This window comes from Cololabis saira, chromosome 9 (genome assembly GCF_033807715.1).
Source record: "Cololabis saira isolate AMF1-May2022 chromosome 9, fColSai1.1, whole genome shotgun sequence".
NCBI classification, from domain to species: Eukaryota; Metazoa; Chordata; class Actinopteri; order Beloniformes; family Belonidae; genus Cololabis; species Cololabis saira.
In genome coordinates, this window is record NC_084595.1 from 2,084,874 (window position 1) to 2,108,513 (window position 23,640).

The 23,640-nt window shown below is 46.5% G+C and overlaps 1 protein-coding gene across 4 annotated transcripts in view; it reads right to left on the reverse strand.

Annotated features, from left to right (window-relative positions):
• adamtsl2 (ADAMTS-like 2) overlaps positions 1–23,640 on the reverse strand; it is a 58,841-nt gene that overhangs the window by 23,529 nt on the left and 11,672 nt on the right. For 3 of the 4 annotated variants that reach the window (XM_061730334.1, XM_061730331.1, XM_061730332.1), the window contains exons 2-11: positions 22,153–22,258; positions 19,885–20,030; positions 19,549–19,627; positions 17,547–17,649; positions 17,126–17,271; positions 14,844–14,967; positions 14,621–14,701; positions 8,260–8,435; positions 7,435–7,741; positions 3,226–3,736 (exon numbers count right to left, since the gene is read on the reverse strand). In XM_061730334.1, the coding sequence (XP_061586318.1) occupies positions 3,226–3,736; positions 7,435–7,741; positions 8,260–8,435; positions 14,621–14,701; positions 14,844–14,967; positions 17,126–17,271; positions 17,547–17,649; positions 19,549–19,627; positions 19,885–20,030; positions 22,153–22,257 (1,778 nt within the window). In that variant the 5' untranslated portion in view covers position 22,258. The remainder of the gene's footprint in view (positions 1–3,225; positions 3,737–7,434; positions 7,742–8,259; positions 8,436–14,620; positions 14,702–14,843; positions 14,968–17,125; positions 17,272–17,546; positions 17,650–19,548; positions 19,628–19,884; positions 20,031–22,152; positions 22,259–23,640) is intronic. The other variant, XM_061730333.1, reaches the window with a different exon arrangement.

Below are 23,640 nucleotides of genomic sequence, written 5' to 3' on the forward strand. Positions count from 1 at the left end.
ATAAGGGGGGACCCTCCTGCCGAGGGCCAGACTGGGGGAGTCAGGGACGTCGACAGCACACAGCCGTGGTATAAGCTCATTATAGCACAGTTAACAACCAATCAGATCATTATACCACAGTTAAGAACCAATCAGATCATTATACCACATTTAACAACCAATCAGATCATTATACCACAGTTAACAACCAATCAGATCATTATACCACAGTTAACAACCAATCACATCATTATACCTGTTAGGAGTCCTCCTCCTCTGGCTAGGAGAGCCTGCAGCACAGGTGCTGCTGACCAGCCATCTACCTCAGCTGCCACTAATCGCCAGCCCAGGCTTAAAAGAAGACCTGGACCTTCACTCAGTGCTTGATTGTACTGAACCCATGCGGTAACTAAATCAGGCCCTTCGAGAAACTTTCTCTAGCTTTTTTCAGCCCTCGAGTTTGAACCTTTGTGTCGTGCTTACATTAATCCCTCTTTGTTTTTTGTCCCAAGGCTTTTTTGTTCCTGTGTCTACGTTGCCTCCCTGGACCCCTCCTCGACGCCTCTGTTCCCCTCGCAGCCATTCTCGTGGATCTCCGTGACCCCCCCCCCAGCTGCCAACTCACGACTGACCCTGGTCTCCTGGACCCCCAACCATCGCTCCCCCGTTTCCTCTGCCTTCCCCTCCGGATCAACCCCTGAGTTTTTTCCCTTCACCTTAATAAGCAGCCATCTGGCTCTTTATTTCAATTGTTTGGTCTCCTGCCTGTTTGTGGTTGGCTACTCGGGTTCACCTCAGGTTTTGGGGTTGGACCCTACAATACCACAGTTAACAACCAATCAGATCATTATACCACAGTTAACAACCAATCAGATCATTATACCACAGTTAACAACCAATCAGATCATTATACCACAGTTAACAACCAATCAGATCATTATACCACAGTTAACAACCAATCAGATCATTATACCACAGTTAACAACCAATCCGATCATTATACCACAGTTAACAACCAATCAGATCATTATACCACAGTTAACAACCAATCAGATCATTATACCACAGTTAACAACCAATCAGATCATTATACCACAGTTAACAACCAATCAGATCATTATACCACAGTTAACAACCAATCAGATCATTATACCACAGTTAACAACCAATCCGATCATTATACCACAGTTAACAACCAATCAGATCATTATACCACAGTTAACAACCAATCAGATCATTATACCACAGTTAACAACCAATCAGATCATTATACCACAGTTAACAACCAATCAGATCATTATACCACAGTTAACAACCAATCAGATCATTATACCACAGTTAACAACCAATCAGATCATTATACCACAGTTAACAACCAATCAGATCATTATACCACAGTTAACAACCAATCAGATCATTATACCACAGTTAACAACCAATCAGATCATTATACCACAGTTAACAACCAATCAGTTTGCAGGATTTCACATTTCCGTTTTCTAATGGTATGTTTATGTCTCAGAGAGAGCAGGGAGTGAGGGATCATGGGTAGTTGATGTTGATCAGTAACTTAGCCTGTGACTGGTTGGCCACCCCTGATCTAGAGGGCGGAGTCAGACGTAAGGCCAGACGTGGGAGGGGATGGGCCGGGGAGGACCGAGGTCGTTAGCAGAGGCCCGGGTTAACGACCACCGCCATCGGTGTGACGACGGAGATCGGACTACTGTCGGCGGAGGAAGGAGAGGAGGAAGGAGAGGAGGAAGGAGAGGAGGAAGACATGTGGAAAACAGGTGAAGAAAGGTGGAGGTGGCACCGCATCAGGGATCCACCATGAGCCCCTTCTCTGTTGCTACGGTGACAGACAGACGGATGAAGTCAGACTGAAACCTCATGGTGTTTGCAGATGATGTAGTGGTGTGTAGTGAGAGCAGGAGAGTCCGGAGTGATAGAAGAATGTCAGCAAGAATGAAGGAAAGGGTGGAGACACCGGGTGGAGAAACCGGCTGGAGACACCGGGTGGAGACACCGGGTGGCGACACCGGGTGGAGACACCGGGTGGAGACACCGGGTGGAGACAGCAGCGGTGGAGACAGCAGCGGTGGTGTCAGGTTTGGAGACGGTGGCGCTGAGGAAGGACAGGAGGCAGAACTAGAGGTAGCAGAGGTTAAGATGTTGATGAGGATGTATCAGAAACGAGGACCTCAGAGGGACATGTTCTGGAGACAAAGACGCCAGACTGAGATGGTTTTGTCCAGAGGAGACAGTGAAGACATCTGTGAAAGGTCTAGAGCAGGGGTGTCAAACTCATTTTGCTTGGCCGGCCGGATTTGACCAATTTTTTTCTCGTGGGCTCAAAATAACAAAAACAGTGCGGAAAGTTTTTTTTTTCTAATTCTTTTTTTTTACTATTCTTATCTAATCCAATATCAGTTTAGTTAGTTTTAAAGGAAATATGCACTTTGTTTACACTCTTATTATGTAAAATATATTTCTTCAGGATCTTTTCTTGAAATTTCTCGTTTTTTTTTCAAATTATGTAAGATACTTTTAATATCATTTTACAAAGATAAACAGAAACAAGTATGTTTTTTTTTACATTTCGCTTTTTTATAGGAAATTTTATTACAACAATTTTAAATTTTTTTTATAACAAAATCTTTCTTATTACATCCGAGAGTGTTTCTTTGTGATTTAGAGATTTTTCCAGTACAATTAAGTGTATTTATTTTTAAAAATTGGCGCGGATATTTACGCCAGTGTGCCGAAAAAGTCAGCACTTTTTTAGCAGTGATATTTTTCCTGCAAAAATATATAATAGTAGTCAGTTAATAAAAATAAACGACCGTCTACAAAGAAATAAAATCGGCAAATGCATTCTAGAAAACTAAAAAAATGTCAAACTCCTCTCTTTGTGGAATAACGATGGATTTGTAGAAGAAATATATTATCGGATATGTTGCGATTCATGGCAATTACTTATGCCTTCCTTTTTAGTAAATTAACATTTTGTTTTTTTGTGTTGGAAACTTCTGGCGGGCCGCATGAAAACCTCTCACGGGCCGCATGTGGCCCGCGGGCCGCACGTTTGACACCCCTGGTCTAGAGGAATACCAGAGAGGAGGTTTATGGGTTTAGAGGAAGACTACGATGGTGTGTGAGGAGAGGATGCAGAGGACAGGGTTGCCATGGCGACCCCTCTCCGAGTTTCCATCCCTATGTGAACAAGCCGCTGGTTTTCTGTGATACCTGGTTCTGTTGGAGCGGTTGCCGGAGGTCCGGCCGCCGGCCACCGTCCGGTTCTGGTAGCCGCCGTCCGAGCTGCTGTTGTCGCTGCGTTTGTGTCCCGCGGCGGCGAAGGCTAGCGTCCCGTTGAGGTCGAACAGGCCGCCGCTGTCGCGCTCCAGGCCGCCCAGGTCCCCCAGCGCCGGCCCCGCCTCCGGCAGGAACAGGCCGCCCGCCTCCGTCAGCAGCTGGTTGGTGGACATGTTGATGAGCAGCTCCTCCGGGGAGACCCGGCCCTCCAGCAAGACCCGCCAGATCAGGTTGGTGGACTCGGCTCCGGGTTCCAGGGGTCCCAGGGGTCCCAGGGGTCCCAAGGGTTCCAGGGGATCCAGTGGATCCAGGGGTCCCAGGGGTTCCAGGGGTTCCAGGGGTTCCAGGGGCTCCAAGGGCTCCAGGGGCCCGGAATCAGGGGCGGGTTGGGCGGTGGCCTGGCTGCTGTTTCCTGGAGGAGGATCAGGGTGGAGGACATGAGTTCCTGGAGAGAATACACACATGCTGTTGATGGTAAAGTGGCTTTCGCCCGAATTTTCGTTGACGACGATATTTAGTCCGAAATTTCGTTGACGATATTTAGTCCGAATTTTCGTTGACGATATTTAGTCCGAATTTTCGTTGTCGATGATATTTAGTCCGAATTTTCGTTGACGACGATATTTCGTCCGAATTTTCGCTGTCGACGATATTTAGTCCGAATTTTCGTTGACAATATTTAGTCAGAATTTTCGTTGACAACGATATTAAGTCAGAATTTTCGTTGACGACGATATTTAGTGAGAATTTTCGTTGACGACGATATTTAAACCGAATTTTCATTGACGACGATATTAAGTCCGAATTTTCATTGACGACGATATTTAGTCCGAATTTTCGTTGACAATATTTAGTCTGAATTTTCGTTGACGATGATATTTAGTCCAAATTTTTGTTTCGTCAATGAAAATTCTGACTAAATATGGTCGTCAACAGGGGGCCGCCGGGCGCGTCCGCCGGGCGCGGCTGCCGGGCGCGGCTGCCGGGCGCGGCAGCGGCGGTGGCGGTGGGTCGGGTGGTGGCCTGGCTGCTGTTTCCTGTAGGAGGATCAGGGTGGAGGACATGAGTTCCTGGAGAGAATATACACATGCTGTTGATGACACGGCTACAGCGAGAAGGTGAACCCAGGGATGCATTACTTCAACTAACGCTAATTGGAGTTGTTAATTGGCACATCTAGGGTCTAGTTGCTGAAATACTTTTGGAGGTGTGGTTTGGAGATACTAGTTTTCTGCTGATGTGAAGCAGGACTCGCTAAGAGCACGACTCTTCAAACCTAAAATCAAGAGTGAGAAGACAAAGTCGTCTCGGAGTGTCTCCATCCATCGGTCCACAGTTGGACCAACCAGAAATGGACTTTAGTTCTGTGTTCTTTTCTTTCTAGAAGTTAATGTTCAGCCAAGACGACTTCAAAGACGCAGCAAAGAATCTTCCATGAGGTCAAGAGGAACCGACGAGGAATATCTGAAGACCTGAGGACATCAGTGGAACTGGAGACGTCTCTGCTCACGAGTCCTTCAGTCCTTCAAAAGAAAAACCCACGGAGGAACTTGTTGCTCTCCAAAAATAAAGACATAAAACAGTTTGAAATATGTTTCTTACTCGACTGAAGAAACAAAAGTTGAGTTAATGAGGTAGAAGACTTTGACCCTTTAACTGTCTTGTCCCAGTCTTTGGTCTTGGTCTGTCTTGGTCATTATACTATCTAGTCTTGGTCTTGGTCATTATCAGTGCTTTAAGCGGGATAAAATAAGTGCCGGTACTCTCCCCCTCCAGTCATACAAATATGGGACTATGTAAATTTGTATATATATATATATATATATATATATATATATATATATATATATATATATATATATATATATATATATATATATATATATATATATATATGTATATATATATATATATATATATATATATATTAAACTCTCTAAGCAGGCGACTTGCGTACAGCGAACGCGGGTTCAATTCCAGTTGCGGCATATTTTGCACCCACTTCCTACGAGTCTGTCTTTCACTGCACCTATCAAATAAAGTTGCAAGAGCCGCATGACACCGGCCAAAGAGCCGCATGCGGCTCGCGAGCCGCGGGTTGGCCAAGCGCGCCTTTACGTCTGTACGGCAAGCTTTGAGCATCAAAACATCTTAATCAACAAATCCAACCTGTAGACTTTGGGGAGATCGGGGGAGATACTGACTGATGGGGAATCTGGGAAGAACAGTACCGGTACGCGCCGCACACAGTAAGTCTTTTCCGGTACGCTGATGGGTACAATTTAGAAGTGCCGGTACTGCGTACCACTCCGTACCGGCCCACTTAAAGCACTGGTCACACCAAGACAGTCTTGGTCTTGGTCTGTCTTGGTCAGTCTTGGTCTTAGTCTTGATACTCTCTAGTCTTGGTCTTGATCGGTCTTGGTCTTAGTCTTGATACTCTCTAGTCTTGGTCTTGATCGGTCTTGGTCTTAGTCTTGATACTCTCTAGTCTTGGTCTTGATCTTGGTCTTGGTCTTAGTCTTAATACTCTCTAGTCTTGGTCTTGATCTTGGTCTTAGTCTTAATACTCTCTAGTCTCGGTCTTGATCTTGGTCTTGGTCTTGGTCTTGATACTCTCTAGTCTTGGTCTTGGTCTTGTCTCTGTCTCAACAGTCTCTGGTCTTGGTCTTGGTATTGGTCTTGGTCTTGGTCCGTCTTGGTCCTGGTCTTGGTCTTGATACTCTTCACCCTCACAGGGGGACATCAGACGGTCTTGATCATCCAACTTTACCTTCTACGGAGTTTATTCAAATGCAAAAAGGTTGTAATGTTCAGTTTCATGTGACAATAAGCCCGAGAGACACGTTGATTCATGAGCTTCTTCTACGGTGGTAAAACTCAGACGTCTGTAGACGGAGTTTCAGAGTCGGTGCATGAATGGAGAAGGTTTAAAAAGGAGGACTGGTGATTGGTGGTCTGATGGGAAGGGGAACCTAGAATGGGATATTTCTTATTTTGTGTAGGGGTTGTAGATACATTTCCTTAGTTTGTAAAAGTGACTGTTGGGGAGAGGAGGGGTTGGTTTATTGTTGGAAAACAGTGATCGGACCAAGATATCTTGAAGGTTCCGGTTTTTCTTAAATGCAGATATGGGTCTGGTGTGGTGGAGGATGGGGCGGAGTCCGAGAGACACGTTGATCCATGAGCTTATTCTACGGTGGTAAAACTCAGATGTCTGTAGACGGAGTTTCAGAGTCGGTCCATGAATGCAGAAGGTTTAAAAAGGAGGAAACTGAGATCCTGACGGCGTCTCCAGACGCCTGAATCTCGGTGTAATGGTTGAATCTCGGTGTAATGGTTGAATCTCGGTGTAATGGCCTGAGCGTGTTCAGAAACCTGAATCTCGGTGTAATGGCCTCGGCGTGTTCAGAAACCTGAATCCCGGTGTAATGGCCTCGGCGGTCAGAGACGAGCTGAGAGCTGCAGAAAAGCCATTACTGCTCGTGTTTGTGCCATTTTTAAAGACGAAAAGATGAATTTTTCATCCACTGCTGTTCTTCTTTTCTTATCTGCAACCATGAATAATACAAAGCTCCACCATCTATCCATCTATCTCTGGACGGGAAACGCCTTAAACACGGACCTCTCTGCTCTGTTAGTGGACGGAGGCGCACTAGTGGAAAACACCCAGGGTTTGCTGAAGTAAAAGAACCAAACAAAATACAAAGAGGAAGAGGATCAACCGTTAATGGAGTCTACTGGGGTCAAGGTCCAACCACCGACTCAGTCTTCATTTTTAAATAATGGGATTTTCTTGTTGTTTGATTTGTTTGACCTTAATGTCTTTATGAATTTCAGATCAGAATATTGCTAGTTTAAGTTATTTAAAGATGGATTCCCTCTTAACGCTTCGACACAGTATTATATATTATATATATATATATATATATATATATATATATATATATATATATATATATATATATATATATATATATATATATATATATATTTTTTATTATTATTATTAATTATTTTATTAATTAATTTATTACTATTTCTTTATTTAGTATTATTATTTTTTATATCTATATATATTATAATTTTTGTATTTATTATTTTATATAGGCAACTACTAGCTTAAGTAGCGTGGATTGTTACCTGTAAACGTCCGGGCAGCCGCTCCGTCCTCACAGTCGGCGGCCCCCGGCTCGTACACCTCGTTGGTCTCCTGGACATTCCGGCCCTCGGCCACGGCCGGCTCCTGCGGGCCCCCAGGGGCCTCAAACACGCTGCCGTTGGCCGCTATTGGGCCGTTGGCGGCTAGCGGGCCGTTGGCGACTAGTGGGCTAGCCTCCGCCGATGCTTCCCCGGTGTAGGCCGGCGGTGGGGGGACGGGCGGCAGCGAGTCCCGCAGGACGGTGTACTCGTAGGTGATGTAGGGGGTCCGGCCGTTCTGGTTCCACACCTGGGAAATGACAGGAGGAGAAAACTTAGAGAAAAAACTCCAAATTTCGTGAATAAAGTCCAAATTTCAACTTTATTCACGAAAATTAAACTTTTTTCTCAAAATTGTACTTCAACATTAATCTCGATATTTCGACTTTTTTCTCAACATTTCCACTTTTTTCTCGACATTTCCACTTTTTTCTCAAAGTGCATAATTAAATTAAGTCAAAATTTCATGAATAAAGTCGAAATTTTGAGAATAAAGTCAAAATTTCAACTTTATTCACGAAATTTTTTCGTGACATTTCGACTTTTTTACAAATACAAATACAAAAGACGAAAACAAACATGGGAATTAAAGAGGCTTCAACCTCGTTTTTCAGATTCAAGAAGTTCAGTAAGACATTTTGTTTTCGAGGTAAGTGACACTAGAAGGTTAAATATGTCCGAGCTCCGAGCTCGGGCGTTGTTAGATGTTACATTTCTTGATTTATCTCGATGATGGAGACAATCAGGTTAGTGAGGAAACGCCGGTACCAGGATGTTGACGGCCTGGTCGACGGGTCCCTTCGCTACGATGTACTCGATCCCCGTCTCGTACACGTCCATCGGCCGCCGGTACTTGAACACGGTTCCGGCCGCGTGGAAGTTCTGGGGACTGTCCACCTTGTAGGCTCCGTTGAAGAAGAAGTTCCCGGCCTGGTCGGTCACGGCTGGGGAGACGATAAAAACACAACCCTGAGAGGAAGCTGGAGGAGCAGGAATCACCAGGAATAACAGATAAAAACACAACCCTGGAGGAAGCTGGAGGAGCAGGAATCACCAGGAATAACAGATAAAAACACAACCCTGGAGGAAGCTGGAGGAGCAGGAATCACCAGGAATAACAGATAAAAACACAACCCTGGAGGAAGCTGGAGGAGCAGGAATCACCAGGAATAACAGATAAAAACACAACCCTGGAGGAAGCTGGAGGAGCAGGAATCACCAGGAATAACAGATAAAAACACAACCCTGAGAGGAAGTCTCTATCAGAGTGGTCTCAACATTTAAAACTTCTACAAGTTCTTCTAACATGCAAGGAGGAAGGGTTAGGGTGTAAGGGTTAGGCTTAAGGGATTAAGGTTAGGGGGTAGGGTAAGGTTAGGGTGTAAGGGTTAGGGTGTAAGGGTTAGGGTTAGAGGGTTAAGGTTAGGGGGTTAGGGTTAGGGGGTTAGGGTAAGGTTAGGGTTAGAGGGCTAAGGTTAGGGGGTTAGGGTAAGGTTAGGGTAAGGGTTAGGGTTAGGGTTATGGTTAGGGAGTTAAGGTTAGGGGGTTAGGGTAAGGTTAGAGGGTTAAGGTTAGGGTGTAAGGGTTAGGGTTAGGGGGTTAGGGTTAGGGGGTTAGGGTAAGAGTTAGGGGGTTAAGGTTAGGGGGTTAGGGTAAGGTTAGGGTTAGGGTGTAAGGGTTAGGATTAGGGGGTTAAGGTTAGGGTAAGGGTTAGGGCGTTAAGGTTAGGGTGTTAGGGTTAGGGTTAGGGGGTTAAGGTTAGGGGGTTAGGGTAAGGGTTAGGGTTAGGGAGCTAAGGTTAGGGGGTTAGGGTAAGGTTAGGGTTAGGGTGTAAGGGTTAGGGTGTAAGGGTTAGGGTTAGGGGGTTAGGGTAAAGTTAGGGTTAGGATGTAAGGGTTAGGGTGTAAGGGTTAGGGCTAGGGTTAGGGGGTTAGGGTAAGGTTAGGGTTAGGGTGTAAGGGTTAGGGTTAGGGGCTTAGGCTAAGGGTTAGGGGGTTAGGGGGTTAGGGTTAGGTTAGGGTAAGGGTGTAAGGGTTAGGGTGTAAGGGTTAGGGTTAGGGGGTTAAGGTTAGGGGGTTAGGGTTAGGGTCTAAGGGTTAGGGTTAGGCGGTTAGGGTAAGGTTAGGGTTAGGGTTAGGGGGCTAAGGTTAGGGGGTTAGGGTAAGGGTTAGAGTTGGGGTCAGTTAATAATAGACTTCATTTTGTGTTATTAGTTTAAATACTCTAACCAATTCTGTAGGATCCTTTCGGCTGTTGTGTCCAGTGAACTTTGTCCTCCGTGGTTTTGAAGTGGGTCGCTGGTATTTTGGGGATTATTTTGAGTCCCTCGTTTGTTTGTTTGATGTGTTGGTTTATTTCCGCTATTATTCGTTTCTGGTAGTTCAGTAATTGGTGGTTCAGGAGGGGCATGTAGATTTCCGCAAAGGGGAACGTTTGGGTTGCCATTATTTACTAAATATAGTTTAGGTAGATTTCCTTTGAGTGTAGTTGTATTGGAGTTGTCTTTATCATTTATCCCGAATGAAAGGAGGATTTTCTGCGTGTGGTTCGTAGCTGGTGTTTTGTTCTCGAGGATGTTAATTGCATGTTCAATTTTAGCCCCTGGGTTGCTGTCTACCTGTGCATCCGTATGTGTGATTAATGGTAGTCTTTTTAGACTTGAGTCCCCCATTACAATGATTGTTTTTTGGGGGTGGAGTGACCAGTTTTTAGTTTTGTTGCCAAAATGTGGGTGTGTTGTTTTATTAGGGCCCGAGCACTAACAGTGTTAGGGCCCTATTGTATCTGTAGGAATTTCTCGTTTTTCTTCTGACCAAATGAGGGTCTTTTTTCCCCCCTAAACGTGCCCCAAAAAAAATTTGGGGCACGAATTAGATATTTAATGGTTTGCATTAATGGGCGTGGCCTAACGGCTCAACAGCGCAAAATGTTGTGCCTCAAGCCCCACAATACGGTTTGACGTACATGCACGAAAATCGGTACACACCTGTATCATGTCACAACTTAAAGAAAAGTCTCTTGGCGCCATGGCCGAAACCCAACAGGAAGTCAGCCATTTTGAATTAATTGGGTAATTTTGGCGCAATTTATGCCATTCCTTCGGCCGTTAATACGGCCCGAACCGTAACGTGCCCCCAGGTGTGTTATACATCAAAATGTGCATCTCCTTTTTGCGACAACGCACATTATTTTCTCAGTGAAAAGCGTTACCGTGGTGACGATAGACGCCAAAAAGCGGGCCCCCCCTTCATCTGATTGGTCCATATCTGATAGTTCCTACTTTCTGCTATAAATTTTGAATGGTTTGACACAAAGAGTCGTGATAGTGTCATCGACTCGGTTTTGAGTCTTTGACTTTTATTGGTAAAAATTGCATGCACGAGGGCCCGTTCATCGCTGCTGGCATCTTTCATTTTGTTTGTTTCTGTCGTTTGGGGTTAGTGGGATGCTTTTTCTGGTTGGTATTGATATTAATGATGTTTTTAATACTTCTGCTAGTAGTAGTGGGCTTTTCTTCGGTGCGGTGGCTTTAAGAGCCCCTTGTGGTCGAGATGTATCTGGTGAGTGCAGTTAGGAGTTAGAGTTAGGGGTTAGGTTAGTGATTGCGGCCCCCTGAGGGGAACCAATACGCTTCTGCCTCCTACGCTCGTTAGCGATTCCAGAAATTGCTGAAGGTAGTGTTACACTCTCACTTGTACATCCAGTTAGAGATCTGTATGCACTAAAGTACTTTGTCAGTGGCGTATGGTGTGGTACCTCTGAGTTAGTTTCAGAGCTTTGTTTTGAGATGTACTGTGTGGTATATGAGAATAACTGGGTATCCCTTATAAGTGTAATCGGGTTAGGGGTTAGAGTTAGGGGTTAGAGTTAGTTAGGGGTTAGGGTTAGGGGTTAGAGTTAGGGTTAGGGGTTAGAGTTAGGGGTTAAAGTTAGGGGTTAGAGTTAGTTAGGGGTTACGGTTAGGGGTTAGGGTTAGGGGTTAGAGTTAGGGGTTAGGGGTTAGAGTTAGGGTTAGGGGTTAGAGTTAGGGGTTAAAGTTAGGGGTTAGAGTTAGTTAGGGGTTACGGTTAGGGGTTAGGGTTAGGGGTTAGAGTTAGGGGTTAGGGTTAGGGGTTAGAGTTAGGGTTAGGGGTTAGAGTTAGGGGTTAGAGTTAGGGGTTAGAGTTAGTTAGGGGTTAGTGTTAGGGGTTAGGGTTAGGAGTTAGGGTTAGGGGTTAGAGTTAGGGGTTAGAGTTAGTTAGGGGTTACGGTTAGGGGTTAGAGTTAGGGGTTAGAGTTAGGGTTAGGAGTTAGGGTTAGGGTTAGGGGTTAGAGTTAGGGGTTAGAGTTAGTTAGGGGTTACGGTTAGGGGTTAGAGTTAGGGGTTAGAGTTAGGGTTAGGGGTTACGGTTAGGGGTTAGAGTTAGGGGTTAGAGTTAGGGTTAGGAGTTAGGGTTAGGGGTTAGAGTTAGGGTTAGGGTTAGAGTTAGGGGTTAGAGTTAGGGTTAGGGTTTAGGGTTAGGGGTTAGAGTTAGGGGTTAGGGTTAGGGTTAGAGTTAGGGGTTAGAGTTAGGGTTAGGGGTTAGAGTTAGGGGTTAGAGTTAGGGGTTAGAGTTAGGGTTAGGGGTTAGAGTTAGGGTTAGGGGTTAGGGTTAGAGTTAGGGGTTAGGTGTTTGATGCTATCTCGATGAACCCCCTGCTTCATCCGACGACTGGGCAGTTTACAGGGTTCAAAGGCAATGCACTGGCCGGCGCACGTCGTCCGCATCTCTCCGATCCATTTCCGCACCATCCCTTAGCAAAACAAAGTTCATACCAAAATGGAGACTCCCTCAGAGTTCTGGAAAAATTATTTTGTAAAAATATGGGAACTCCCCTTTAAGTTCTGGAAAAGAAAGTGTGTTCCTGTGTGTTTGTAAAATTGTGGGGACCTCCCTTAGAGTTCTGGAAATAATATGTCTTTGTAAAAACGTGGGAACCTCCTTTAGAGTTCCGGAAATCATATGTGTTTGTAAAAATGTGGGAATCGACCTTGGATTTCTGGAAATATGTGTTTGTACAAAAGTGGGAACCACCCTTAGATCTCTGGAAATAATATGTGTTTGTAAAAAAGTGGGAACCACCCTTAGATTTCTGGAAAAAAATATATACAAAAATATATGATAAAATAATGTTTGTAAAAGTTTGGGAGCCTCCCTCAGAGTTCTGGAAAAAAAAATTTTTTTTAAATGTAAAAAAGTGGAGAAGGTTTGAAAAGGGACAGGGCCAGGGAGAGGTGTCGGGACGGACAGAGCTCTCCCCCGCCGGACCGGGCTGTTACCCTGTCCCTCTCACTCCCACGCAGTGCGAGGGAAGGAAAGAGAAGGATGGAGTCCTGAATTTCAGTTAGGGTTAGGGGTTAGGGGTTAGGGTTAGGGTTAGGGTTAGGGGTTAAGGTTAGGGTTAGGGGTTAGGGTTAGGGGTTAATGTTAGGGTTAGGGTTAGGGGGAAGGGTTAGGGTTATGGTGGGGGGAAGAGTTAGGGGACGCCATCCAGGCTGCAGTTGACAGGTCCTTCGGGATAGAAGTCTATTTCCATCCAGCAATAATCTATTTATTTCTCTATTATATTTCTAATTCTATTCAGCAATAATCTATTTATTTCCCTATTTTATTTCTAATTCATCCTATTTATAGGACACATCATCAGTAGTGAACCCCGGGATCACGGGGTGTTTCGGCCATTACCACTAGACACCCTCACCCAAGGGGTGGCCCCGCCAGGATGATCAGTTCCCAGGGTGTGTCCATTTTAGTATAAAGATAAGTTAAAATCTAATTTTATGAGTTAATATTACAGAGTTAAAGTTATTATAATTACGGTAGGAAGGCTATATTTTTTATATATTATAAAACTTATTATATAATCATTATTATATGTATTATTATTATTATGAATTTAAATATAATAATAATAATTATTATTATTATTATTAGGGTTAGGGGTTAGAGTTAGGGGTTAGAGTTAGGCTTAGGGTTAGGGGTTAGAGTTAGGCTTAGGGTTAGGGGTTAGAGTTAGGGTTAGGGTTAGGGGTTAGAGTTAGGGTTAGGGGTTAAGGTTAGGGGTTAGAGTTAGGGGTTAGAGTTAGGGTTAGGGTTAGGGGTTATATTTAGGGTTAGAGTTAGGGGTTAGAGTTAGGGTTAGGGGTTAGAGTTAGGGGTTAGGGGTTAGAGTTAGGGGTTAGAGTTAGGGGTTAGAGTTAGGGTTAGGGTTTAGAGTTAGGGGTTAGAGTAAGGGTTAGGGGTTAGAGTTAGGGGTTAGAGGTAGGGGTTAGAGGTAGGTGTTAGAGGTAGGGGTTAGAGTTAGGGTTAGGAGTTAGGGGTTAGAGGTAGGGGTTAGAGGTAGGGGTTAGAGTTAGGGGTTAGAGTTAGGGTTAGGGGTTAGAGTTAGGGGTTAGAGTTAGGGGTTAGAGGTTAGGGGTTAGAGTTAGGGGTTAGGGTTAGGGGTTAGAGGTTAGGGTTAGGGGTTAGAGTTAGGGGTTAGAGGTAGGGGTTAAAGTTAGGGGTTAGAGTTAGGGTTAGGGGTTAGAGTTAGGGGTTAGAGTTAGGGGTTAGAGGTTAGGGGTTAGAGTTAGGGGTTAGGGTTAGGGGTTAGAGGTTAGGGGTTAGGGTTAGGGGTTAGAGTTAGGGGTTAGAGGTTAGGGGTTAGAGGTAGGGGTTAGAGGTAGGGGTTAGAGTTAGGGTTAGGGGTTAGAGTTAGGGGTTAGAGGTAGGGGTTAGAGGTTAGGGGTTAGAGTTAGGGGTTAGGGTTAGAGTTAGGGGTTAGAGTTAGGGTTAGGGTCAGGGGTTAGAGTTAGGGGTTAGAGGTAGGGGTTAGAGTTAGGGGTTAGAGGTAGGGGTTAGAGTTAGGGGTTAGGGTTAGAGTTAGGGGTTAGAGTTAGGGTTAGGGTCAGGGGTTAGAGTTAGGGGTTAGAGTTAGGGGTTAGAGGTTAGGGGTTGGGGTTAGGGGTTAGAGGTAGGGGTTAGAGGTAGGGTTGGGGTTGGGGTTAGGGGTTAGGGTTAGGGTTAGGGGTTATAGTTAGGGGTTAGGGTTAGGGGTTAGAGTTAGGGGTTAGAGTTAGGGGCTAGGGTTAGGGTTAGGGGTTAGGAGGAACAAACGAAGGACAGCTTACCGAGAACATCCGCTGATTTCTTCCGCTCGATGATCTGGATGTCCCAGGATCCTTCAGGGATTTGGGTGATGAGAGAGTAACCTGAACGGGGAGAGGAGACTCGTTGGTAGTTCCTGGTCTTGGAGGGTCAGGGTTAGTTCCTGGTCTTAGTTCCTGGTAGGAGGAAGTAGTTCCTTGTAAGAGGAAGTAGTTCCTGGTAGGAGGAAGTTGTTCCTGTTCTTACCCAGCGTGGACGCCCCCCGGCGGAAGTTCCCGGTGACGCGGCTGCAGCTGCTGCCGTCGCCCTGACAGACGCCACATTTATCTAGGGTGTTGGAGGAGAAGAGGACGCCGTCACACCCGATGGGCTGAAGGGAGGAGAGGGGGATGGAGGGAGGAGAGGGGGATGGAGGGAGGAGAGGAAGGGAAGAGGGAAATGGACACAGATTTTACTGTCGTGATTTAAAGAGAATTAGAGACTGAGGAAACCCTGAGGACCAGGTCCAGACCAGGCACCTAGAACCAGCATCCGGGAAACCATGTCCAGATCCAGACCTGCAGGTCCTCTACGGGTCCCACCAGCAGCTGACCCTGACCCTAACCTTTGACCCCTGACATAAACCCAAACCCCTAACCTAATCCCAACCCCCCACCCTACACTAACCTCTAACCCTTGACCCCTAACCTTTGACCCTATACTAACCTTACACTAACCTTTAACATCTAACCCCCCACCCTACACTAACTTCTAACCTCTAACCTAATCCTACCAATAACCTGATGTCTAACCTCTAACCCTCAAACCTAACCTAGCATCCCTCACTGTGTAGAGCTCGGTTCCTGATCCTCAAATGACCCTTCATGGCCTTCAAATGACCCTTCCTGACTTTCAAATGACCCTTCATGGCCTTCAAATGACCCTTCCTGACTTTCAAATGACCCTTCATGACCCTCAAATGACCCTTCATGACTTTCAAATGACCCTTCATGACCCTCAAATGACCCTTCATGACTTTCAAATGACCCTTCATGACTTTCAAATGACCCTTCATGACCCTCAAATGACCCTTCATGACTTTCAAATGACCCTTCATGACTTTCAAATGACCTTTCATGACCCTCAAATGACCCTTCATGACTTTCAAATGACCCTTCATGGCCATTAAATGACCCTTCATGACCTCCAAATGACCCTTCATGACCTTCAAATGACTCCAATGACCCTTGATGACCTCCAAATGACCCTTCATGACCCTCAAATGACCCTTCATGACCGTCAAATGACCCTTCATGGCCGTTAAATGACCCTTCATGACCTCGAAATGACCCTTCATGACCTTCAAATGACTCATATGACCCTTCATGACCTTCAAATGACCCTTCATGACCTCCAAATGACCCTTCATGACCCTCAAATGACCCTTCATGACCTCCAAATGACCCTTCATGACCTTCAAATGACTCAAATGACCCTTCATGACCTTCAAATGACCCTTCATGACCTCCAAATGACCCTTCATGACCCTCAAATGACCCTTCATGACCCTCAAATGACCCTTCATGACTTTCAAATGACCCTTCATGACCTTCAAATGACTCCAATGACCCTTGATGACCTTCAAATGACCCTTCCTGACCTCCAAATGACCCTTCATGACCTTCAAATGACTCAAATGACCATTCATGACCTTCAAATGACCCTTCATAACCTCCAAATGACTCAAATGACCCCTCATGACCTTCCATGACCTTGAAACGACCTTCTCACCTGGCAGGTGAGGGGGGTCAGGTCTCACCTAGCGGGTGATGGGGGTTCAGGACTCACCTGGCAGGTGAGGGGGGGTCAGGTCTCACCTAGCGGGTGAGGGGGGGTCAGGTCTCACCTAGCGGGTGAGGGGGGGTCAGGTCTCACCTAGCGGGTGATGAAGCATTCCAACAGCACGTGGCCCCTGCAGGGACAACGACGCCTTGTGGATTGCTCCAGCCTCCTACCCCCTGCGAGGCTTTGAACTGGACTCAACACCTTTGAGGTAGCTTCAACTTCCTATCACACCTTGGAAGTTGCCTCAAACAGACTTGGAACACTAGAGCACCCCATGGGGTGATTTTCGTCTGTGACCTATTGTCTCACACAAGTTCCGGCGTCTTGCATCCCTGCCGAGACAGGCACCGTGGGAGTGGCTTTGACTTCCAGTTCCTGCAGAGACGAGGACTCCATATATGGACTTCCTGACCCAGGGGGTAGTCCCGAATTGGAAGATCACAGGCTTCTTGTATAAAATCCTGTTGTAAAATCTCTCGGGGTCAGCATTTCAACCAGACCCTGGTCTGTGTAGACGTGCTCACCGCCGGCTGAATAAAACTCACAATACCACAAAGCGGACATCTAAAATGGTTTTGATAAATTCTTCAACACGGGTGAGGGGGGTCAGGTCTCACCTAGCGGGTCAGGGGGGGTCAGGACTCACCTGGCAGGTGAGGGGGGGTCAGGACTCACCTGGCAGGTGAGGGGGGGTCAGGACTCACCTGGCAGGCACCGTCCACGCACACGCCGCGGTAGCTGCTGTACTTGCAGGACGTCCCGTCTCGCGCCGCCACCATGAGCTGCCGCTGGCCGTCGCTGGTGGTGCAGTGGAGATCGCAGGGGTTGGACGAGATGTGGACGTAGTCGTCTGTAGGGGGACAGGGAGACAGGGACAGGTTCAGGTCCTGGGGGGGACGGGAGGGGGGGGGGGTCCAGGTCTTACCCGGGTCCAGGTCTGGTTCTTACCCGGGTACAGGTCTTACCCGGGTCCAGGTCCGGTTCTTACCCAGGTACAGGGGCTTCCACTGGTAGTTCCTGCCTCCGTACAGACCTGGGTAAGACCTGTACCCGGGTCCAGGTCTGGGTCTTACCTGGATCCAGGTCTTACCCAGGTCTAGGTCCAGGTCCAGGTCTGGTTCTTACCCGGGTACAGGGGCTTCCACTGGTAGTTCCGGCCTCCGTACAGCTGAGAGTTGAAGGACCAGCACTGCTGTTCCCTGAAGCTCCGCCCACTGGGGGGGCAGTTCTGGGGGGACAATGGGGGCGGGGTTAGAACTGGTCTGAACTGGTCTACAGGGTACCAGGGGGGCGGGGTTAGAACTGGTTAGAACTGGTCTACAAGGGGGGCGGGGTTAGAAGTGGTCTGAACTGGTCTACAGGGTACCAGGGGGGCGGGGTTAGAACTGGTCTGAACTGCTCTACAAGGGGGCGGGGTTAGAACTGGTCTATAAGGGGGGCTGGGTTAGAACTGGTCTATAAGGGGTCTGGGTTAGAACTGGTCTACAAGGGGGGCGGGGTTAGAACTGTTCTACAAGGGGGGCGGGGTTAGAACTGCTCTATAGGGGGGGCGGGGTTAGAACTGGTCTACAAGAGGGGGGGGGGGTTAGAACTGCTCTATAGGGGGGGCGGGGTTAGAACTGGTATACAAGGGGGGCGGGGTTAGAACTGGTCTATAGGGGGGGCGGGGTTAGAACTGGTCTATAGGGGGGGCGGGGTTAGAACTGGTATACAAGGGGGGCGGGGTTAGAACTGGTCGAAATTGTACTTCAACAAGCGTTCGTTTTGCGTGCGTTTTTGCGTGCGTGCGTTCGTTTTGCGTGCGTTTTTTCGTGCGTGCGTGCGTTTTGTGTGCGTTTTGCGTGCGTTCGTGCGTTTTTTTGTGCGTTTTTTGCGTGTGTGCGTTCGTTTTGCGTGCGTTTTTTCGTGCGTGCGTTTTGTGTGCGTTTTGCGTTTTTTCGTGCGTTCGTGCGTTTTTGCGTTTTTGCATGCGTGCGTTCGTTTTGCATGCGTTTTTCTGTGCGTTCGTGCGTTTTTGCGTGCATGCGTTTTGCGTGCGTTTTGCGTGCGTTCGTGCATTATTTCGTGCGTGCGTGCGTTTTGCGTGCGAGCGTGCGTTTTTTCGTGCGTTCGTTCTTTCATGCGTTTTCGACATTTCAACTTTTTTCTCAAAATTTCACCTTTTTTCTCAAAATTTCGACTTTTTTCCTCATATCTTCATGTCCTACTGTCCTACTGTCCTACTGTCCTACTGTCATACTGTCCTACTGTCCTATTGTCCTACTGTCATACTTCAACATTAATCTCGACATTTCACACGGCTGGTGTGTAAATTAGGGCAAATGGGAATTCAAAATGAGTCCAAACGTCTGAAAGAGGCCTGCAAAGATTTTCCGCTTGCCATTGTCGTTGTTTGGTCGCGTTGCAGCCGCCGTCCACAAAACGCCAAATTATAATAAAATGTTGCTCACAGCGCCCCCACTGGCCGGGAGGGGAATCATTCAGAGGCTTTGATTAATCCATATTCAATCAGGGCGGGGAGAGTTGCGATGCATCGATTTTTCGATATTTTTACCAACCCCTAATACTGATGTAGCTGCTTACGCCCTCGTGTGGTCAGGAGTGGTACTACTGCGTAGAGGGGAGGAGATCGCCCTCGTGTGGTCAGAAGTGGTACTACTGCGTAGAGGGGTGGAGATCGCCCTCGTGTGGTCAGAAGTGGTACTACTGCGTAGAGGGGAGGAGATCGCCCCCGTGTGGTCAGAAGTGGTACTACTGCGTAGAGGGGTGGAGATCGCCCTTGTGTGGTCAGAAGTGGTACTACTGCGTAGAGGGGAGTAGATCGCCCCCGTGTGGTCAGGAGTGGTACTACTGCGTAGAGGGGAGTAGATCGCCCCCGTGTGGTCAGAAGTGGTACTACTGCGTAGAGGGGAGTAGATCGACCCCGTGTGGTCAGAAGTGGTACTACTGCGTAGAGGGGAGTAGATCGACCCCGTGTGGTCAGAAGTGGTACTACTGCGTAGAGGGGTGGAGATCGCCCTCGTGTGGTCATAAATGGTACTACTGCGTAGATCGGATCAGTTCCTGGTAGCTAGCAGACCTTCAGGGTCCAGATCCAGAGCAGTTTTTGGTAATAAGGGGGTCCTACCTCGGTGTTGCAGAGGTGGTACTTCTTGGGAGTTCCGCTACACGTCATGTTGTCCTTCTTCCCTGCAGAAACCTTCTTCCTGTTTCAGAATAAGACAGAACTTCAGAATAAGAGCAGCACCAACATCTCAACATTTCCACTTTTTTCTCAACAGTTTGACTTTTTTCTCGAAATCTCAACATTTCGACTTTTCTTTGGAAATTGTACTTCAACATTATTCCCGACATTTCATCTTATTTCCCGACATTTCGACTGTTTTGCTGACATTTCGATTGTTTTTCTCAACATTTCGACTGTTTTTCTCAACATTTGGGCTGTTTTCCCGACACCTCTCACCTCTGGCGGAGACAGTGTCTCTCCTGTGACGTCACTCCGCCCCCGCAGGTCCTAGTGCACGCCGTCCACGTGGCCCACTCCCCCCACCAGTAGGTGGTGACCTCTAGCTCCTCCTCCAGGCTGTTGGAGGCCACGCCCCCTTCCTCCTGGAATCACAAGCCATTTAACCCGCTAGTTAGCATAAAGCTCCATCAGCAGGATCCGGGTACCAGGGGCACCGGTTAGCTCGGTTAGCTCGGTTAGCTCGGTCTATATATTTATATTTGCAGGGCGTCCATAGACAGAGAGTGCATTTAATTCAGAATTAAAATTAAATCCGATTTAAAATGAGTAAAAATGACCAGGTAAACACCTAATTCTGAATGAAAATGGTCATTCAGAATTAAACTTAATTCTGAAGTGGCTGGTTTATTCTTTTAATTCTTTGATTTTTAATCCGAATAGAATTATTCCGTGATCATGTTTACACTCATTCAAAAAAATAAAATAAATAAAGAATTAAAAAACTAAAATTTCAAAAAATTAATTTTTCTATTTTAAATAAAAAAAATGTATAAAAGAAAAAAGAAAAAAAGAAAACAAACAAACATTTTTTTTTAAATAATCAAAAATAAATAATTAAATAAATAAATTGAATTAATTACAAAAAAATAAAATAAAAAAATTAATAAAATCAATTTAAAAAAATGTATACACTCACTCCATTAAATTAATTCCGGTCATTCTGCGCTGCTCGTTTCCTCACCCGTCTGTCTCCATGACGCTTATATTCCCGCTATTAAACGCTGGTCAAGAGCAGAGACCATTTATTTAATAAATTACTTGGAGGACCTGCGTCAGAACTCAGGACTAAGACCAGGACTGAGACCAGGACCTGCGTCAGAGACCCAGGACTGAGACCAGGACTGAGACCAGGACTGAGACCTGGACTGAGACCAGGACTGAGACCTGGACTGAGACCAGGACTAAGACCAGGACCTGCGTCAGAGACCCAGGACTGAGACCAGGACTGAGACCAGGACTGAGACCAGGACTGAGACCAGGACCTGCGTCAGAGACCCAGGACTGAGACCAGGACTGAGACCAGGACTGAGACCAGGACTGAGACCAGGACTGAGACCAGGACTGAGACCAGGACCTGCGTCAGAGACCCAGGACTGAGACCAGGACCGAGACCAGGACCTGCGTCAGAGACCCAGGACTGAGACCAGGACTGAGACCAGGACCTGCGTCAGAGACCCAGGACTGAGACCAGGACCTGCGTCAGAGACCCAGGAATCCCTGAAAACCAGCGCCAGCGTCTTTGTCCGGATCCTCCGGGGTGTGAAGATTCAACACATTCCTGACTAGCGGATTAGCAGCAACAACTAGCCGCCGCCGCCGCGGCGTCATTCCGCGGTTCCAACAACCCGAGCCTTTTCTGAGCAGGTTTCCTGAATCTCAGTTGCTTTAGTGAGTAAAGATTCTCCACCCTGATCTGTTCATCTTTGCTCACGTGTTTCTGGATGTTTGGCCTCTTTGTTGTGACGGTTGATGAGCAGCAGAACGGAAGAGAATCAGCAGCAGAAAAGATGCTGGAGAGGAAGGTTTTTATTTATTGTGCACTTCGAGAAGAAAGTTGAAATGTCGAGATTAATGTTGAAGTAAAATTTCGTGAATAAAGTCAACATTTCGTGAATAAAGACGAAATGTCACCTTTTTTCTCAACATTTCAACTTTATCCTCAAAATTTCTACTTTTTTATCGAAATTGTACTTCAGCACTAATCTCGACATTTTGACTTTTTTTCCACATTTCAACTTTTTTTCGAAGTGCATGGTGAAAAAACAATCTTCCTCCACTAAACTATGGTTTTACATTTCTCCTTGCCTGGCGCTAATACTCTCCAGTATGTCGTCGTACCTGCAGGCCTCGGGTAGACAGGTGAGTTTTATTTTTATTACCTGCAGGCCTCGGGTAGACAGGTTAGTTTTATTCTCGTACCTGCAGGCCTCGGGTAGACTGGTTAGTTTTATTTTTATTACCTGCAGGCCTTGGGTAGACAGGTTAGTTTTATTTTTATTACCTGCAGGCCTCGGGTAGACAGGTGAGTTTTATTTTTATTACCTGCAGGCCTCGGGTAGACAGGTGAGTTTTATTTTTATTACCTGCAGGCCTCGGGTAGACAGGTTAGGTTTATTCTCGTACATGCAGGCCTCGGGTAGACAGGTTAGTTTTATTCTCGTACCTGCAGGCCTCGGGTAGACTGGTTAGTTTTATTTTTATTACCTGCAGGCCTCGGGTAGACAGGTTTCCCAGCGACAGCGTTAGCGTCAGGAAGGCTAGCAGCAGCAGAACTGTCTCCCCGCACTGATCCAGCGACCACAGCCTCATCCTGGAAAACAGAGATAAGACCCTCGTTTACACCTCAGCATGAATGAATGAATGAATGAATGAATGAATGAATGAATGAATGAATGAATGAATGAATGAATGAATGAATGAATGAATGAATGTTTTCGATCAGGATTTGTCGTTTAAACCATATGTTAATCAGGTTTGTAAAATAGCGTTTTTCCATCTCCGTAATATTGCAAAAATTAGGAAAATCCTCTCGCAGAGTGATGCAGAAAAACTAGTTTGTGTGTTTGTATCTTCTAGACTAGATTACTGTAATGTGTTGTTAGCAGGATGTCCAAGTAATTTGCTGAATAGGCTCCAGCTGATCCAGAATGCAGCAGCACGAGTACTGACAGGAATCAGCAGGAGAGACCACGTCTCTCCAGTGTTAGCGTCGCTCCATTGGTTACCCGTAAAATTCAGAATCCAATTTAAAATGTTATTACTTGCGTATAAAGCCCAAAACGGCTTAGCTCTGCAGTATTTACAAGACCTGATAGTGCCTTATGTTCCTGTCAGAGCTCTCCGTTCTCAGAGTGCAGGTTTACTCGTAGTTCCTAGAGTATCTAAATGTAGATTTGGAGGGCGGGCGTTCTGCTATCAGGCACCATTACTATGGAACCAACTTCCAATCTGGGTTAAGGAGGCTGACACCACCTCCACCTTTAAAACTAAACTTAAAACATTTCTGTTTAGTAAAGCCTATAGTTAGTGTTTAGTAAACCTCTAGCTGGTGTTGGTAAATCTCTAGGTAGTGTAAACTCTAGTGTGTCAGAGTCGCTCCTGTAGTTTCTTGTGCTGGCCCCCCCTTCTCCTCCCTTTTCTCTCTTTGTACATGGTGCAGCATCCTCTGCCAGTGACGAAGAGCATCTCTGAATGCAAAACACCGGATCCTGCAGCGTGGGAGTGAGAGGGGCAGGGTGACGGCCCGGTCAGGGTAACGGTCAGGGTGACGGCCCGGTCAGGCGGGGGAGAGATTTGTCCCTCAAGACTCCTCTCCCTGGCCCTGCCCCTTCTCAACCTTTCCCCGACCCTCAACCAACCTGGGACTTAATGATTGGGCCGGAGCTTCAGGAGCTGCATGTTGGCCTGTGGTCCCCACCTCCGGTCATCCCGTTGCTGCTTCCACCTGCCTGCTGTGCTGCTGACGTCCCCGAACCCCCAGTCTGGCCCTCGGCAGGAGGGTCCCCCCTTATGATCCAGGTCCTGGTCCTGGTCCAGCTTTTTCTCCCACTAGGGGAGTTTTTACCTCCATTGTTTATGTAATAATTGCTCAGGGGTTTATGCTCATGTTCTGCGTCTAGAGACAACTTTTGTTGTATTAGACGCTATATAAATAAAATTGAATTGAATTGAATTGAATGAACGAATGAATGA